Raw genomic sequence first — 16,975 nt, forward strand, 5'->3', positions numbered from 1 at the left:
TGCTAGTTGTCACACATGCATCCTGACCATCTTCTCGAAAGACCTGAAATTGTAATTTGTGAGGTCAAATAGTACGACGTCAGTCGTTGTGTGTCCCAGATGAGGCGCAACACCTAATGCCTAGGTATTAATATAGATACAACAGGTAATGTGCGCTGTGTAGAGATTTAACTGAAAGGTTCAGCATCACCAGCGCTCAGTTCCGTTCGTAGAATTAATTTTCGTTGCTTAGTTATTATTCCGGCCAACCGCTTGTAGTCGCGTTTCGCCGTGGACGTCAACACTGTGTCGATAACTGAAATTTACGTATTTTTGGTACACTCTCCCAACTGTTGCCTCAGCAAATCTAAGAGTACTTATCACTTCGCTGGGAAGGTACCCCTTTTTCGCCCTCTGCTAATCTCCCATAATTTAAGGCAATAAATCTTTTCTTTGTATGGCTCGTATAATACGGCCTCTATGGCCTAGTAGCTAACACATGCGCCTTTGGTGGACGTAGCTCGGGGTTCGGTTAGTGGTTGAAAAGCATTGAACACATTACGATGGTTCAGTTTCCACCTTCAACTTGTTGAGTTCACATCTTACATAGCCTGGGTGTTGAAGAAACGGGGACACTGCACTTCAACAAACGACAAATCTTTGCATGGTTCATTGTTCATTATTATCGCCTCTCAGCCGCAAGTTATAAAGGTTGTACCGATGTTTAACATATCTTATGATCAATAATTCACACAGTTCTCTTTGTGCGTAGAAGCCATCAACATTTTCTGTGCTGCTGTTTCTAGTTTTTTTTTTTTTCCTCGGTTCTTGATTTTAATTTGTAAATACTCCGTAAACGTTACCAGAGTTGACCTAATGGTAATTTTCTTTCGTATTAAACGAGTTAGTATCTTAGCTAATCATAGAACTCAGTGTTGGAAATGAAACAGCTCTCGAAACTATTCTGATAATATTCCAGAAACACTTTTCAGTATAAGATGCTCACTTCTGTAGGCCAGGTTTTCACTGTCGAGCCGATCGTCAAATGTGAATTTTGTCGAGAGAAAAATTATGTGGGTGTTCTCGTGATATTCAGTTTCAAACCATTTCATTATTTTACTAATTTTTAGAACATTGTAATATGTTTCTAGTAGAGATGCAAGGGCTCGGAAAAAAACCGCCTTTCTTGAAAAAAAAAACTCGTTTTTTTCTGCTTCGCTTTTTTGCTTGGGAAATTTTGGGCTTTTTTCAAAATTCTGCTTTAAATTGATAAAGCAGACTTTGTTTCGCTTCTCTATAACACAAAAAGTCATTTAATTAGTGGTTGTCGCCGATAATAATATAAAACCTCGAAAGTAAACCATGAATTTCGAAAAGATATTTTAAACAATTTTACTTCAACATTTTTACATTATGAATTCCAAAGGATTAACCAATGTATATAATAAAAAAAAATTAACCTCCTATATACAAAAGTAAGCAGAGTTGGCAAGTACCATGGTTGTTTCTGAATATGCCAAAAACCCGTTTTTGGGGGGCAGTTTAAACCAGGCATTTTTGGGGTTTAAACCAGGTTTTTTGATTTAGATATTTTGCTTTATGTATTTATATTACATATTCACAGAAATAAGTTTGTTTCGTCTTGGTGTTATTATTCAACAACGGGGTTATGCTGGAAGAGGTCCCATAAGCTTAAAGAAGTCCGGTCAGTAAATTTCTTAAATTGAGAAACTCCCGCCCTAGCCATCGGGAAAATCCCGTCGTTCTTTTAACAATAACGGGAAAATTCTGTAAAATTTAATTTGCATGTAAAATTTAAGGTCAGCGTATTATAATCAGTACGCTAAAACTGAGGTATTAAATTACAAATTTAATATGTAGATATCATTGAAAGTCCAATCCAAGCTAATGTTGGAAGCTACGTAGGCAATCGATAAATTTACCAATTTTAATCAATATATTTAAGCAACCTTGGCTTCTTTATAAACCAACAGGCATGCAGAAATATATAATTTGGTTTCGTTTCGTATGTTTAGGCTTAACATTCTTACGTAATACCGAGGTTATCAAGGAGAAGACTTTCGCTTAAAGTGACATCCGAAAGAGTACTTGGTTTACAGAAAGAAGAGTTGTGGTTCGATCGAGAATTGAACATGGGACACCTTGATTAAAAGGTGAAAAGGAAATAAGACTAATGCAGATGGTTTGATATGTGAAACGTCACCACGAAGTTCACACGATTCGCATTTTTGTTCTTTTTTATTTTTTTTAGTTTAAACCAGTTATTTTTAAAAAAAACAGCTGGTGTAAACGAGCCAACCCTAAGAGTAAAAACTTCTTTTAAAAAATACACAAATAACTAGCAAAATTGTATGTAGTATTTTTACTTCAAAATATTCCATATCCTCTTTTTGAAACAAAATAAAATTAAAATAAAACATAAGAGAAATACTTAGATTTATATGATACAATTAAAGGCTGCACATCTGGAACTTTTGGTTCTATATATTCTTGAAATTCTACAGTCAAGTTTTTTATAACCTCCATCAGGTGGGTTAAGGGGACGCTCGCCCCCCCCCCTAGAGGAAAATGTACTTCAGAATATTGAAAATCCAATAGAATTTTTACATTAGTTACAGCAAAATTTAAGACTATTTTTGAAACGTCGCTTATACTTGCCCCTCCTTGGAAACCACAACATGGGCGCCCTTGACCACCATCACGGTTTACCCAGTCCTCAAGTTTTCTGAATTTTTAACAAGAGGAATTCAACATATCATTACGGAACTCCCCCTTCCTTCATTCCATCTGTGAATGTAGAAATAGTGCGTGTACTGTGAGTTGGCCGACTTCCTTTCTTATTGTTTTTAAATCGTTATTATTGCTAATTACCAGCAGTGACGGTTTTGCGAAGGTTAGGGGGGCGGTCTTTCGGACTGAAGTCCGTTCCCCAAAGTTAAGGAATGTCTGCAACAAACGAACTATCTATTAGTTATGCCTTTACTCATAAACTTTAAGCTCCCGTCAAATAAAAATTACGAATGTTTAGAAAAACTAAACATTAGTAAGAAAAACCCTTCCCAAAATACTTTTCTAAATCCGCCACTGATTCTCAGTATAAAATGATCTTCAAGGTTGTATCCGGAAGATTATTGCTAAACATATAAACGAAACGAAATATTAGTTATGCCTGTACTCATAAACTTCAAGCACCTCCCAAATAAAATTAGGACTTTTTTTAGAAAACGAAACAATCAGAGAAACCCCTCACAAAGTACTTTTCTAAATCCGCTATTGATTATTTGTATAAATTGGTATTCAAGGTTGTATCTGGAAAATTGTTGCTAAATCATTGCACAACTACAGTATAACAGAAATGTGGAAGTACGGTTTGACGGACATATCGAAAAACGTATGCTTTGACGGATATATTGGAAAATGTAAGTTTAACTTTCGTGCTAGAAGCTGGAGTACTAAGCTCTTAGAAATGAAACACGGATGATGAACTAAAATGATCTAGAGAAGGAAAAAATGTCGATAACTCAAAAATAGCCTGTAAAATTGGCCTCAAATACTACATTCTTCATGTTAGCTTTAATTCGTAAAATACGTGCTCCATCCATCTTGATGGTGAATTACAGAGCTAAATATGGCATTCAGGTCATGGAATTCTTATCTAACTATAGAATATACTATAAGAAAGCTATTTAGATAGAAAAATCATGAAAATGAAAAAAGCCAAAATTTCCAAAATTCTCGTTTTTTTTTCCCAAAAAAGCCGGCTTTTTATGTGGAAAAAACCATCGATTCAAAAAAGCCGGCTTTTTTGCATCTCTAATTTCTAGTATACCCTCGAACTTTCACGTGTCAAAAGAATAGGTTCCCGAATTTTCACTGGGATGCCCCCATCAGTATGAAGGACGAAAAGGTAAAACATTCTGAATGCAATCGAGCAGAAAAGAAAGTGTATGTATGTGTGTGTGTGTACATACGACTGCGTGTGATAAATGACCCAAATGTGTGGTATTCTTTTAATTTTATGTGAGGGAAATGCATCTGTCGGTTCGGTGTACGTACAATATACGTTCAAGTAACCGCCAATATACAGCTTGACGTGATACATGGGAGTTAAAGGCTGCTGCAAGTCTTGAGCTAGTGTTCGTTTGTCATCGAGCATTTAAGACCAGGTAACGATCCAGCTGCACGTCGACGATCTCTAATACTGCCTTTCAGTGTTTTCGTCAAACGAAAACAATTCCACAATCACGACATAACACTGCAAGGAAAATTCAAGTCTCTAACCACACCCTATTGACTTTACCTCATTTCTAAACTACCGATGATCCGACCTTGCATTGCATCATTCACACGTGTTCGTAGGACCAGTGGCGGCGTAAGGCAAACTGGGGCCCGGGGCCAGTGAAATAGGTTGGGGCCCCTTTTCAAACAATCGTGATTTATACACTTCTATTTTTGACATTCATTTACATAATCATTCTTTCTGTTTGCTCCTCCCCCTTTCCGTTGGTGTGTGTGTTTAGATCATTATAATCTGGGATATATTAAACAAATAGAGCTGACATTCACCATCCCTGTCTATTTTTTAAATGCTTAGAACCGCCTTCAGGCTGGTACCTACAAATAAAACTGGACCACAGTTATCATTGCATATTTTTTTCTTTTTTATTCATATAAAACAAAGGACACGATAGAAAAAGGATTAGGGATACAAGTGTAACGGAAACTACAACCCACAACAGAAATAATAATCTTAAGAACAAACAAAACGTAACAATCAAGAATCCAGAATTTATACTACACCTATACTATCGTAGTATCAACGCGTGCTGTAATTAGATGGAATAGTGGAAGTAATTAGATGGAATAATGTAACCGATGCGATTTTTAAATGTAAGTACTATGTTTTCTAGAATATTTTGGTTCGGTTCTCGCCTTTGGTGTTTCTCTTGCGCAATTTCTCATATTGTTAAGTTTATTCATGGTTTCTCAACTGCCTGAATTTACGTTAGATGGATTTTATTTGATTAGATTTTTCTTCCTACAATTAGCCCCATTCACTTTAACATTCGGTTTCTCTCCAGTGATAATGTACGATCTATTTAGTCCCGCTGCTTTTACCGAAATATCAATGAATAGTTAAGCACTAGAATATGTCTCTCCTACTTGTCTTTTGTACTATTGTTTCCAGATTTCGCACTTGCTTTATGATTATATTAATTTTGTATTTAATAATCCCGTCATGTTTATATTCTGTCACTTATGACTATTTCCATTACAATTTACTAACATACTTAGGATTAGAATATATTATAACAAAAAAATTCGGAATATATCGAATAATTCGTGATATTATAGATTAAATATGTGAGCACAGAATTCTACTACGGGTTATACCATCCTACTTTTCATTACCACCTATCACCAGTCAATTGACAAATCTTGACAGTTTTTTATTACTCTCTTGGTACTTTTGGGGGCACGGTGGCTCAGTGGTAGAGCGTTCACCTCCGGTGCTTGGGGTCCCGGACAAACATCGTGCTCGTGGTTTTTCGGGGTTCTCCCGTTTCCTCCCACTTTCTTCATTCCACCTTTTCATTCATTTCTCATCATCACCGTCCCCTTTAGCCTAACCGGCATAACCGTGGGACGTAAAACAAAGATTTCATTTTCTTTTGGTACTTTTGTATTTTTATTGCCTTTACTTGAAACTACTTTCGACAGTAGTTCCACTATCATATCAGCCTTTGTTCCACCAACATTCAGAATGATACCTTCCTTGCTTTGGTAGCAGCGAAAGTCTCAACTATATTATCAGAATCCAGTCGATGCTATTTCATTTTCGATAGAAAGAATGGCTAGATTCGTGAATCTTTCCTGACTCATTGTGGAACGCAAGTGTGATTTTATCAATTTCATTTTGGTTTAAAAAAAAAAAAAAAAAAAAAAAAAACTTTCACATGATGCGACAGACACGGTCAGTGTTATCAAAATCTGAAGAGCGGTTGCCAAACTTTAGTAAATTTCAAGCCCCATTGAAGATACATATTTCAGGATAACTTGTCAAGTTGTTCTTTAGCTTTCTGAGCACACCTTAGTGAACGGATTAAATCCTTACAATCCTGAAATAATAATAAGAAGCCATCCAGGTCATTCGGGTAGAACAAAGCCAAATCAGAGCAACAATCTTTTAGCCTTTCCTCGCTCTCACACTTCGGCCTGTGCAGTCACATTTCATTCTTTGCTTCTCCAGACATGCATCTCCTTCTACTGTGTGTACCCACAGTTATGTTTCATGCCCTGCAACTTCTTTCAGCTGTGGATATGATTTCCTTGCCTAGCTCAAGTCTGCAGATATTAATGGTGTTAACCAGGCTCTGTAACTGAATAAGAGTTTGATTGAAACTTATATCCTGAGATTGAAGGCATTTTTGGATCCGATCAATATAGAGATTTGCAGACCAGAAATATAGTAAAGCGATGAAGTTAAATGACTGGATGCTTGCAAGAAGACCAGCATCTCTTCTAGTATCAAGCGTTTCAATCGAAGTGCCACGCAGATCTTCCAATAGATCAATTACTTAATCCAATTGACTAGAAAGTGCCTTTAAAATTTTTGCTTTTGAACTCCATCTAGTGTCATTTTCACGTTTCAGACCAGAGTAGATCTAGAGAAGAATACAAACAAACGTTCCATTGCTCCCAACAAAGTCACCGCCAGAACGTTAACGTGCGCAGCATGTAAGCCACAAGTTTCAGTGAATTATTGTTACAAGTAACGAAAATGGTCAAAGGACTTATATTCCGTATGAACTCCAGAATATTGCCTGGCCATTGTAGCCTGATTATAACAAGACTGGCCTCTGGAATCTTAATACCAAGCCTATCACGCAGTCTTTCCTTCAACAGAGATGAAATCAATAAATGCTTCCCGAACTTGAACAGAATCACGTTGTATGTCAATAAATCGAATGATTTGTGACAAGTGTTCTATATGAGAACAGTCAGAGTTGAATTAAATATAATGCTGAAGTATTTTGATTATTTGAAAGCTTGTTTTCTTACTAAACATTTTCTTCACTCTCAAGTTGTGGGCTGAAACGTAAATTCATACGCGAAAAAGCAAGAGCAGAAATGGGAAAACCAGCTAAGCAAAAGGGTTTCGCTCGCTGAAAATTCGACTTGTAAAGGACAAAAGAATAAAGACAGAAGATAAACAAGTGAATCAGCGACTATAGCGTCTGCACCAAAGAGCTTTTAATTAGGAACAGAATGCTAGTACCCTAATAAAGCATTATATACGTTGATCCCTTCTTTCTACCCTTCTCTTGAACTGATATGTGAATAAATAAATAAATAAACAGTGATAGTTTAGGAAGCAGGCGAGCAGACGGGGCCCCATTACTTGCATTATAAGACCTTAGATGTAAATTAACACAATATACTGTGACTTCCATTATATTTTAATCTACACTCAGCTTTTCCTTGAAATTTCTCTGAGGTTATTGAACAGAATGAAACTTATTTTATTCATATTTTAATCCACATACATATTTTTCATTTAAATTTCTTTGGGGCCCCAAGAAAGTGAAACGTCTATTTTATTTTTTTCGCCTGCATACAGCCTTTTCCTTTAAAATTCTTTGGGGGGTCCCAAGATTTTGAAACATTTACTTTATTTTTCACCTATATTCAGAGCTTTTTCCTTTAAATTTCTTTGGGAGCCTTCAAGATAATGAAACTTTTATTTTATTTATTTTTAATCTACATTCAGTTTTTTCTTTAAATTTCTTTCGGGTTCCCAAGAGAGTGAGGCCCAAAGCTTAGTTTGTTTAGCTTATACGGAAATCCAGCACTGATAAGCTATATTAGACAGATATTTCTGTTGTTTCATCCGTTATTTGATGTAATATTGATTGACAATTAATTGCGTTTACATTTAGGGAAGGTGTGGATTATAAACCTTGACGGCCCTTGTACGGCTCATGCTAACAAGGTTCCTTAGTAATTATTTTTTGCCTACCGTCCGGGGCCCCCCACAAAGCGGGGCCCGGGGCGGAGGCACCGCTCGCCCCGCCCTTACGCCGCCACTGCGTAGGACACGTTTACTATGACCAGTATGCACTACACACTCGCTGATTACGTATGTCTCCCGCTAGAGACATTCTTCGTGTTATCGCAGTCAAAGAGGGGACCTGTATTGGTGAAGAGGCTGGTACATATACGTAATTTCAGTCGCGTGCCAGCCCGATGTCTGGTATTCACAGGATCAATATGACGTAGGTTACTTTCTCAAATTAACTTTCCCTTAAGTTTTGGACGTGAGTGTATTATACATTAAAAAATATTCTTACTTGTATTAAAGAAATTGTTAAGAGTGCGGCAATATGCACATATCAAAGGGGTCCTCGAAATCACGATGTCTAAGAACCACTGCACTATATGGTTGCATAAATTTCACTTCAACTGAATTTGTGGATCAATTAATGATAACTGAAGGCTACGTGGACTATTAATGTATTGAAGATTATGAATATTAGCTTCTTATAAGATGCATACAGGAAAAATGAGCTTTGACAACAAATTAGATTACTGACAAACATAATTTGTTACTGGGTGCTGGTGAAAAGTAGAAGGTAATCAGTTTAAAAATGATTTGAAAATTTTGGTAATCTGCTGCTTGATCATGTGATATAAAGAGTAGGTGGAGGATGAGGAAAATATTTAAAAAAAAAAAAAAACTGTAATGATAGTTGAACTGTAGGTGACTTCAATGTATAATTTCGGTAAGTAAAGATGAATTGAAAATGTGAAAATTGTGGTTATTATGTAATCCTATTACAGGGTGTCCATATTTTGAAAAGTCAATGAAAATCAGGGAAGTAAAAATGTATCAAAGAAAGTCAGAGAAATGGCGGATTGGTCAGAAGAAGTCGGGGAAAAATAGATTTAGGTCAATTGTTCAGTTATTGAATTTATAAAATAGTAAGTGTAATATAGGCCTAATGCATATATTTGTAAATTTACATTCTTTTGGATTAAAGAAAATTGTAAAAAGAAAGAAACAGAAGTGAAGAAAGCATAAGGCCAGCTGTGGGGGAGGTAAGCCAGCTGTTTGGTTTCTTTTTTCTTATTTTTAAATTATTCAATGGTCAGGAAATTCTAGAACTTTGGTTATGGAAAGTCAGCGAAGAATCAGGGATTTTTTGGGCCAAATTGTGTGGACACCCTGTATTATTTATATATGAGAAATAAAAAAAATTGACAAAATCGCATTCCCTCACTAATGTTCTTTTAATGTTAATATTACGTAATTGAATATGCATTTTTTAAAGGTAATTTTAGAAAAAGGAGACTGATTTGAGTCTAGTTTCAGTAGCCACAGAGCAGATAAAAGAAGTCTAAATTCAAAGTTACCTATTCGTGTTGAAGTTGCTAAAACAGAAATAGTGTGTTGGGCATAACGAATATTCTGCCGTCTCCTGTGCATTATATAGATAGGGATAAGACTAATGTGAAATGTATTTACTAACTAATTACTGAATCGGTTATCATCTATCGTATACTTAAAAAAAGTTGCGAACTGTGGATCAAGACTTATTCAATTAATTGTATACCATGTGGTCGGACAGTGCCTTTCACAGTGCAGCACAATTTGTTATTAATCCAATTTAGCCTATCAAAGTATACTGGCACTCTAAAGTTTTCGAACACTCTGACTTTATCAACAACTACTGTGAATGTATTATTTCGGCAAGAGCACTTTGCTGCAGTGCCAGTGGCACTCTTGCCTAAAGCATAAAATTTGACGACAGTTGAATGGAGATCTGAAAAATATTGCAGCTGACATGTTTAATTGTATTTTTTAAAGTAGTAAAAATATATAGTATAAACAGAATTGTAGAATATGAAGCAATGTATTAGTTTTGTTTGGAAGATGTAGACATAGGGTGTCAGGGTAGTGACTAGTGTTGTCAACGGCTCGAGCGGCTTGGCTCACGGTTAAATCACCACCGAGCCAAACCGAGAAGTGAGCCGAGCCCACATCTCACCCAACCGAACCGAGCCCGGAACTCGAGCTGAGGCGGTCGCTCAGGGTTCGAGCCGAAGCGGTTGGCATCAATAGCTAGGTTTTTTTTTTTTCCAACAGTATTATTTGCCAGGTTGTAAGTAATATGTGTAGGATATTTGCTTAAAATTGCTTCAAGTGTTTCAGACTCATGCTGAAACACACACACACACATACATTTTAGATATATGTAAATACAGATAAGAAACGGCTCGAGCAGCACGGCTCAGTCGCCACCGAGCCGAACCGAGAAGTGAGCCGAGCCAACAGCTCACCCAACCGAGCCGGCTCGAGACCTCGGTTCAGTTGGGTCGAACTAAGCCGAGCCGGCTCGAGGAAATGGCTCACATGAACTGAGCCGATGGTTCATCGCAACCGTGCTGACTCAAGCCGATGGCTCACCTGAGTCGAGCCGAACTGATCCGGTGGCTCATGACAACCGAGCCGGCTCGAGCTGTGGGCTGAGTTGAACCGAGCCGAGCCGAACCGGAGCTCGAGTTGTGCCGGTGGCCCAGGACTCGAGCCGAGCCGGTTGACATTACTAGCAGTGACAGATTTTTTTTTTTTTTTTTTTTTTTTTTTTTTAAGTTACTCAAAGTTTGAAATTCTTTATCTTTTTGATATGCTAAGGTGTAAAATGTCAAAAATACAATACTTTGAAAAGTGTTTACGACGATCGGTGTACGGCCTTCTGTGCTCAATTTTCGGTAAGTGTACGAGACCATCGTAAATACTTTTCAAATTATTGCATTTTTGGCTTTTAGCATATCAGCAAAGTATAAAAAACTAAAATTTGAAAACCTATTCGTTCTTTCACATTTCTGTCACTGCGTTGGCTCTCTATGTCTAAATCTTTCAAACAAAACTAATATATTGCCTCGTCTTCCACACTTTTGCTTATATTATCCAATACTTTTTTTTTTTTTCTTTCGTCTTTCTTCAATTTTAAGAAATACAATTAGACTTGTCAAGTGCACTATCTTTCGGATTTCGATTCAACTGTCGTTAAATTTTATACTTTTAGACAGGAATACTTCTGACACACGGTGGCAAAGGGCTCTTGCCGAAATAATATGTTCACAGTAGATGCTCACAAAAATCCGTGGTATTCGAAAACTTTTGACCGATAGTGTAGATCACTTGTTTTCCCAGAAAATGTCTGTTTAAACAAGTGTCTAACGCGAAGTAAAAGGTATTCGTGGTTATTTCTACATGGTTCCACGGATATCTTGCCAAGTCAAGCGGATGATCAGCTTTACAAGATCTACTGTATTCTTAGTTTACTGTATACCGTAAACGCTATTTAAATAGTTCCAAAAGACGGTCCAACTTACAGACTAATATTGTAAAAGTTTGTGCAATGCGCGTTCTTGCATAACGAAATTATTTATCTTTTTGCGCTGTAATTTAATTTCTTTGAGACGATTATTTCGATTGCTCTATCTGCAGTCATCTACAAGTCCTGTTCAGAAGCTGGTTGGAATCCAATAGGTTGACTGCCATTTCTTGTAAAGCTACTGTCGTTTGTGTGTGGTATATAACTGCATTCATACAGTGGTTTTATGTATCATTAAAAATAACCATACACAGATAACCGTACATAAATAAATGTAAGTGGAAATATACGCACTATCCTTCACTGGTAAAATACCTGAGCATACATGTATTTTACCACGAATGATTCTTATATTTCTTTATTTATAAGTAGCAGTTTCTTATTTCTAGTGATATGTAAAACCATGTGTAAATTCAGGATCGTACGTCATACACCAAGGATAGTAGTGGCTTTGTGAAAAATCAAGTAAACTTTTTAGATTCCAACCAGCTTCTGAATAGGATGTAACTTATCGTTACAGTGATTAAAATATATATATATATATATATATATATATATATATATATATTCATACCCTCAATCCTTTCCCCTTTCCATGTAGATTTTTTCTTTTAGTGCTTGTGTACTTAAGGATTTCAATTTTACTTAAAATTGTAATTTTAAAAGTCCATAATTCTAATTAATACTTAATTACGATTTAATTACGCTATAAACTGGATATATATATATATATATATATATATACTCGATCGCTTAAAGTTTTCTGTTAGGAAGTCACTGTGATTAAAACTTTGTATTAATCAGTAGATATTTTCATCACTATAACAATTAAATCTTAAGTTACGGTCGCCAGAACTCTAATAACTTAGTAGCGAACGAGACGGTACGTCGTCCTGTCACATGGTCGACAAAACTCTAACCCCTCTCTCTCATGTTATCTCCATAGCAACGATCTCCGTAGAAACCATAGCAAATAATAACCACATTGTACGTTCTCATCCAGCCCCGACATCCAAGAAAAGACGCTTCTACATCTCCTCCTCCCAGCTTGTAGAAATCTGGGAGCTATAATTTTAACCAATAACATTTCTTCTATCTACCTGTGACAGATGATAAGAAAAAAAATATGACTGCTAGCATTTTTTATTAATTATTTCAACTTAATAAATATAAAGGATACTGTAAATAATAAACTTTACTATTATAATCTCAAAGAAAGAAAATTTAATGCTACAGGCCTTTTACTTTTAATTATTAACTGAGGATGTCTCGAAAAAGAAGAACTGGTACTTAAGTGCAATAAAATTTAGTAAGACGCCTAAAACATTCTATTTCCAGTTCATAGCGTAATTAAATTGTAATTAAGTATTATTTAGGATTATGGACTTTTAAAATTACAATTTTAAGTAAAATTGAAATCCTTAAGTACACAAGCACTAAAAGAAAAAATCTACATGGAAAGGGGAAAGGATTGAGGGTATGAATATATATATATATATTCACTGTAACGATAAGTTACAAGGCTCAACAGATCGTTGCAGATAGGCAACCGAAATCATCGTCCCGAAGAAATTAAATTACTTCGCAATTTTTAGTTTCTTATTTAGACACTAATAGATCATAAGTGTATTTTTACTTCTTTCTACAAAGGCATGGTCAATTTAAGCTAAAGGTTTACAGGTTTTACGTATAATAAAACAAAATAATTTACATTAGGTAAATTCAGTATTGGAACTCAAGTCTGAAAGTTACTTTGTAAACTTGCTGATAATAAAAAGGAATCGACCAAAATAATTTTGTCTCAATTACAGGTATCAATAGAAGATAAACTGCCAAAGATGGTGTGCGGAAACTGTTCCAAGAAATTGGATAGTATACATCGGTTTGCCACGATGGCAGTAGAAATGCAGGATAAATTGAAGATTCTAGCTACCACATCGTGCACTGTGGAGGCTCAGTCGTCACCAGAGCCACAACAAGAGATAGTGAAAGAGGCAGAAAGCACCCCACCTGAGCCTAAAAAGGAAACTGTTAGCATCACTGTACAGCCTCAGATTTGGAATTATGCGGAGAAGGTAAGTGAAGTCGGTGTATTATTGTAGAACAGGGAGCTTTCAAGGATTCTGTCACTTTTTTTTAGAACCAAGTAAGTGAATGAAGAAATAACATGGAATATTTTCGTCAAAACCGAATTTGCACCAGTAAGTGCCTACTGTCTGTCTTCACATTAAACTTCGCAGAAAACTCATCCCCAAGTCCAAACTACTCCTTGTGGATTTTTTCATGAAAAATTACTTATGTCACATTGTGATGTTATTAATAAAAAATATATTTATGAAATATGAATAAAATCGCGTGAGTCGTTTGTGAGAAAACACTCGGAAAGTCACCCACAAAAGTAAATTACCCTTTTTCCTTATAAATGAAGTATACCGTATTATAATGTTGTTGACATAAATTATGAAAAAGAAACACAATTGATAGATTTGATTTGATTTTCAGTTTAGCGTCCCTTTCAACAGTGAGGATATATGAGACGTGGACCAACAGTTTAACATAGGATCCGAACCACATGTGCTCCCGCCGAGAATCAAACCGGTTCTTCCATGCCAAAGGCACGTGCGCCAACTGCCTATCCACGATGAAGCTCCACAATCGATAGAACAAGTAATTAAACGTATAGAACACATTTTCGAAATTAATATTTACATTCACCTTTTAGTATTAGTGCACAAAGGTTAATACATGTGTTAAATTCGATAGTGTTGTTTTCGAGAAAATCGCTTGTTTTACCTTTATCTTCCATCCTTCAGTAAACTACTCTTTTGATGAAGATGGCAGGGGAGGATAGAAAGAGAATTCGAAAACACTATGGGGAATATTATTAGAACCTTAAATTTAAAATTTGGTCGGATACGTTGAACGATATGATCTTTAGGCAAAGTGTACATACATCACAAGAATATTTTCAGTATGTAGGGCCATAAGAAAGAATATAAATCTGTTGAAATCTCGCATTCATTTTTCCTTCTCTATCACCAAACTTTATTCTCTTCTATCGACGCACGAAAGTAAAAAGAGATAAACGTATGAATGGTAAATAAATTTAAAAGAATTTATGAATGTTCGTATCAGCGATGAGAAAGGAGATTCGGGTATGACAATAATTATGGCAATATTGAACACGTACAGAATCTTATCTTGAGTGATAGGTCATCAAAACCGTGTTCATGTAAATAGCGGAAAGATTTGAAAAATATTCCTCTCACTTACTTTCCAAAGTAAGTTTTGGTGACACGTTAGTCCAGATGAGAAACCCTGTCAGAATTAACGCATTGATGTATCTATAATAAAAATGTTATGGTATGAATTTAGATTATGTTGACAAATAAATATTTTTTACTGACCATGCTTAAAGAAAAATGCAAACGCCAGTTGATTTCTTTGCAAAAACTGCTAGAATCGGTTTCTTTCTAGCCTTTGTTTGATTAGTTGCATTTAAATTCGTCTCGATCGTTCTTGGACATGGAGATAAGTAGGAAAATAGTAGTCAGTGTCTACAATCAGATTAGTAATGTATGCTCGTAATTGTCAAATAAGTTAAAAATATAGAAGGATGCGTCATTAGTCTTGCAGTATTTCTACAACCTAAACCACATGCGCGTGTGTACACCGTTACCTACCATAAGTAACGAAGCGTACTCAACAACGTCTGGTACGTAAACTGTTACTGCATGAGATCGAACTGGAGCATAATGCTGCTGCAACAACCCAAAACATTCGTCATGCGTAGGAGGAGGAGAGTGAACTAGAGCACAATAAGTCGTTGGTTCCAGAAATTTCATGTAGGTTGTTAAAATTTCGAAGATCAGCAAAGGTTCGGCCGCCTAGGGCAACAGATTCTGATGTAGCCATTATTCTTTGCCAAACATTTAAACCCCCCTCCTCGCCCCACCGGGGCACGCATTTCAGTTTTGATATAATTGTGAAATTGTGTTGGTGTTGTAATTGCGTCGAACCGATCTGTTTGCTAACGTGTGTGGCTTTTCGTTCGCGCATTCAATCTTGAAACATGTTTTGCTGTTGTTGTTACTCTGTTTCTCTTGTTCTTCAATCATTTTCTTGTCTCTTCATCTTCTGGTGCTGCTCTAACTTTGTTGTTGGGCATAGCATGTCGGTTAGTTTGTAGTGTTCGAAATGAATTAAGCACTTGAATCGAGGTGGGTTTTCGCTGTTTTGTTTCGATTGAAATTCGCATCCTAAAGGTTATAGGGGTATGTCCACGTTTCAAATATTTCCCATAAACCTATTTCCCTCGTGCGAAGAACAAGCGTTCAAGTAAATATTAATAGACATATTGTCCAAGTTAATTATGTGTATGCAATAATTAGAAAGTATGCAATAATCACCGAACTAAACATTTGGTACTTACATGATGGAACAATTGGTGGTGAACTTGAGGTGGTTCGTTCATTCTTAATACAAATAAATGAGAAGGCATCTGCTCTTGACTTACGACTTAACTTTTCTAAATGCGAGATTAGTTCAGATGAAATTCAGATTCAGATTCAGATGAAACCACATTCGACGAAATCTTTAAAAGATTTAATGAAGCTGCTCCAGGCATACGTCCTCTAACAATTCAGAATGCTTGTCTTCTAGGTGTTGCTCTCACCTCGGAAGCACTTACTAACGTGTTATTGAATAAAATATCTAATTTAGAATTGTTCTTGTCTTGATTTTCCTCAATTTCAGCCTTTTTCCTTTTATGGGCATCTTTATCAATCTCTCGCTTAATATATTTTTTACGATGCTTTCCGTCTTTGCATGAGATTTCATCGTTGGAAAAACATTGTCCTGAAAACTGGACTTGAATCAATTTTGAACTGCTCCTTAAATGACGACTCTTGGATGCAAGCATGTTTTACCTGTTGGCTGGGTAGACTTGGTTGAGTTGAGTTTAGTTTAGCGTCCCTTTCAGCAGCGAGGCTATATGAGACGTGGACCTACTGATTAACGTGGAATCCGAACCACATGAGCTCCCGCCGTGAATCGAACCCGGGTCTTCCACGCCAAAGGCGCGTACGCTAACCGCTTAGCCACGAGGGAGCTCTGGGTGGACTTGGTATTCGACGAGCTGTGGATATGGCGATTCCTACATTCTTAATGTCCTACCACGGATCTTTTAAATTCAGTGAGGTTTTCCTTCCTCAGGGTTCTTGTTTGGACCCAGATGATTCAGTTCAGGAGGGCTTTAGTAGGTGGGCAAGTTTAGCAGAGAGAAACCTCCCAGAAATGAGCAAAATGTGTTAGCAGTCATCTTGGTATACACCAATTGCATCTCATTTACATAATTATCTGTTACAATCTGTTGATATTCCGGAAGATAAAGCCAGGCTCCTTGCTGCCCCATCTTCCGAAGCAGGTACATGGTTGATTGCAATACTTCCCCACCTTTAGGCCTTCATTTGTCAAATAAAAGTTTTCGAATTGCTGTTGTCTTACGTTTAGGTTTAACTATTTGTGAGCCTCAACGCTGTCCAGGTTGTGGAGATCAGGTTTACCAACGTGGC

The 16,975-nt window shown here is 36.5% G+C and overlaps 1 protein-coding gene across 5 annotated transcripts in view; it reads left to right on the top strand.

Moving 5' to 3' along the window:
* LOC145683977 (uncharacterized) overlaps positions 1–16,975 on the top strand; it is a 75,454-nt gene that overhangs the window by 15,779 nt on the left and 42,700 nt on the right. For all 5 annotated transcript variants that reach the window (XR_014131218.1, XM_081755720.1, XM_081755722.1 and 2 more), the window contains one exon: positions 13,214–13,477. Coding sequence is in view for 4 of the 5 variants with exons in the window: in XM_081755720.1 (XP_081611846.1) it covers positions 13,214–13,477 (264 nt within the window). In the remaining variant the exon portion in view is untranslated. The remainder of the gene's footprint in view (positions 1–13,213; positions 13,478–16,975) is intronic.

The sequence above is a fragment of the Thermobia domestica genome, chromosome 4 (genome assembly GCF_964235325.1).
Source record: "Thermobia domestica chromosome 4, izTheDome1.hap1.1, whole genome shotgun sequence".
NCBI classification, from domain to species: Eukaryota; Metazoa; Arthropoda; class Insecta; order Zygentoma; family Lepismatidae; genus Thermobia; species Thermobia domestica.